The sequence below is a fragment of the Mandrillus leucophaeus genome, unplaced genomic scaffold (assembly GCF_000951045.1).
Source record: "Mandrillus leucophaeus isolate KB7577 unplaced genomic scaffold, Mleu.le_1.0 Scaffold71, whole genome shotgun sequence".
Taxonomy (NCBI): Eukaryota; Metazoa; Chordata; class Mammalia; order Primates; family Cercopithecidae; genus Mandrillus; species Mandrillus leucophaeus.
The window spans coordinates 1,562,397-1,563,998 of NW_012107697.1; the positions used below are offsets into that span (position 1 = coordinate 1,562,397).

The window sequence follows — 1,602 nt, forward strand, 5'->3', positions numbered from 1 at the left end:
TACTGTAATTGGCAAGCATTGTTGTGGAGACCACTCCAGCCTGGGCGACAGAGCGAGACTCTGTCTCAACAAAAAAAAAAAAAAAAAAAGAATCTCAAACCTGGGAGGTCTAGGCTGCAGTGAGTGGAATGGTGCCACTGTACTTCACCTGGACGACAGAACAAGACTCTAACAAAAAACCCAAACAAACAAAAACAAAAAAAAGGACTGCAGGTGCAGTGCCCAGCATTGAGCCTGCTACACAGGAATCCTGATTTTCTTCTCTTCCCTACTCTTTCCTTCCTTTATAATCTCTTCTTTTCCTTCTGAAGTACTGACCCCAGAGCTTGAGATCTCATCCCAGCCTCCCTCTTATTGCCATCCTCTCCCGCTGCCTTCCCCACACCCTACCTCTCACAGGGTGGGGGTAGGGCCTCCTGGGACCCCAGTCCCAGCCCCAGCAGCAGTAGCAGGCACAGCTTCCAGGTCCTCCCTGGCATGGTGGCTGTGAATGTGACTGAATGAGCAAGCCCAGGCACCCTCGGCTTGCTGGGCACAGCCTGACTCACCTGCCTGTCCAAGTCGGCCGAAGTCCAGCCTTCGAGGCGTGGCCACCTGAGGGACGTGTGCTTGGTCTGTGTGCAGCCTGCTCGCCCCTCCTGCTCTCAGGGCACAGTGGTCACCTCCCCTGCTTCTACTTTGCTTCTTCTATTTAACTATCTCAGCTGCTGCCAATGGCTCAGGCCCTTCCCTCAGAGTATGGGGATGGCGGTGGGGAATGGGCACCCGAAGGCCAGAGACACAATCGAGGCCACATACCTGTAACCTGGATGCAAGTTCCTTGGGTGGCCCCAAGACCACCCACTTCAGAGAGTTACCATTTCCCTTAACATTTCAAATGGAATGGCTCAAGATCCTGTCCCTGGTGTGGTATGAAATTCAAGGACTCTCACTGTTGTCTATAAGAGATATGGCAGGAGCACAGGACAGTAGAGCCATTCTGTCTGGGGAGAACTAAGGGAGACCCACCATAGTGTGACATTTGTAATGAGTCTTTTTTTTTTTTTTTTTTGAGACTGAGTCTCACTCTGTCGTCAGGCTGGAGTACAGTGGCATGATCTCGGCTCACTGCCACCTCTGCCTGCCGGGTTCGAGCGATTCTCCTGCCTCAGCCTCCCAAATAGCTGGGACTACAGACTCATGCCATCACGTCCATTTAATTTTTGTATTTTTATTAAAGACAGGGTTTCACCATGTTGGCCAGCATTGTCTCAATCTCTTGACCTCATGATCCACTCGCCTTGTCCTCCCAAAGTGCTGGGATTACAGGCCTGAGCTACCACGCCTGTCCTAATGAGTCTTGATGATCACATAGGAGTTTGCCAAGGGAATGGGCTGGAGACCACTACAATGTACGCAGAGCATACAAAGAGAACAGCAAACCCCTCAGCCTAGCTGCAGAGAACTTGGTGTTCATGCAGGGAAGGGTTTTGAGATAGGCTGCAGGAACATGTTGGCACCAGTCTGGAAATGTCTTTGCCAAGCCAAGGAATGTAATTCCTTGTAATTCCCCAAAGTGGAGCTAGCAGAGAAGTTTGTGAGCTTAAGAAGCAGATTCTCGCC

The 1,602-nt window shown here is 51.0% G+C and overlaps 1 protein-coding gene across 2 annotated transcripts in view; it reads right to left on the reverse strand.

The window, feature by feature from the left end:
- Window positions 1–518, reverse strand: part of TREH (trehalase (brush-border membrane glycoprotein)) — a 29,532-nt gene extending 29,014 nt beyond the window's left edge. For both annotated transcript variants that reach the window (XM_011964892.1, XM_011964891.1), the window contains exon 1: window positions 391–518. In XM_011964892.1, the coding sequence (XP_011820282.1) occupies window positions 391–479 (89 nt within the window). In that variant the 5' untranslated portion in view covers window positions 480–518. The remainder of the gene's footprint in view (window positions 1–390) is intronic.
- Between the last annotated feature and the right edge of the window lie 1,084 nt (window positions 519–1,602).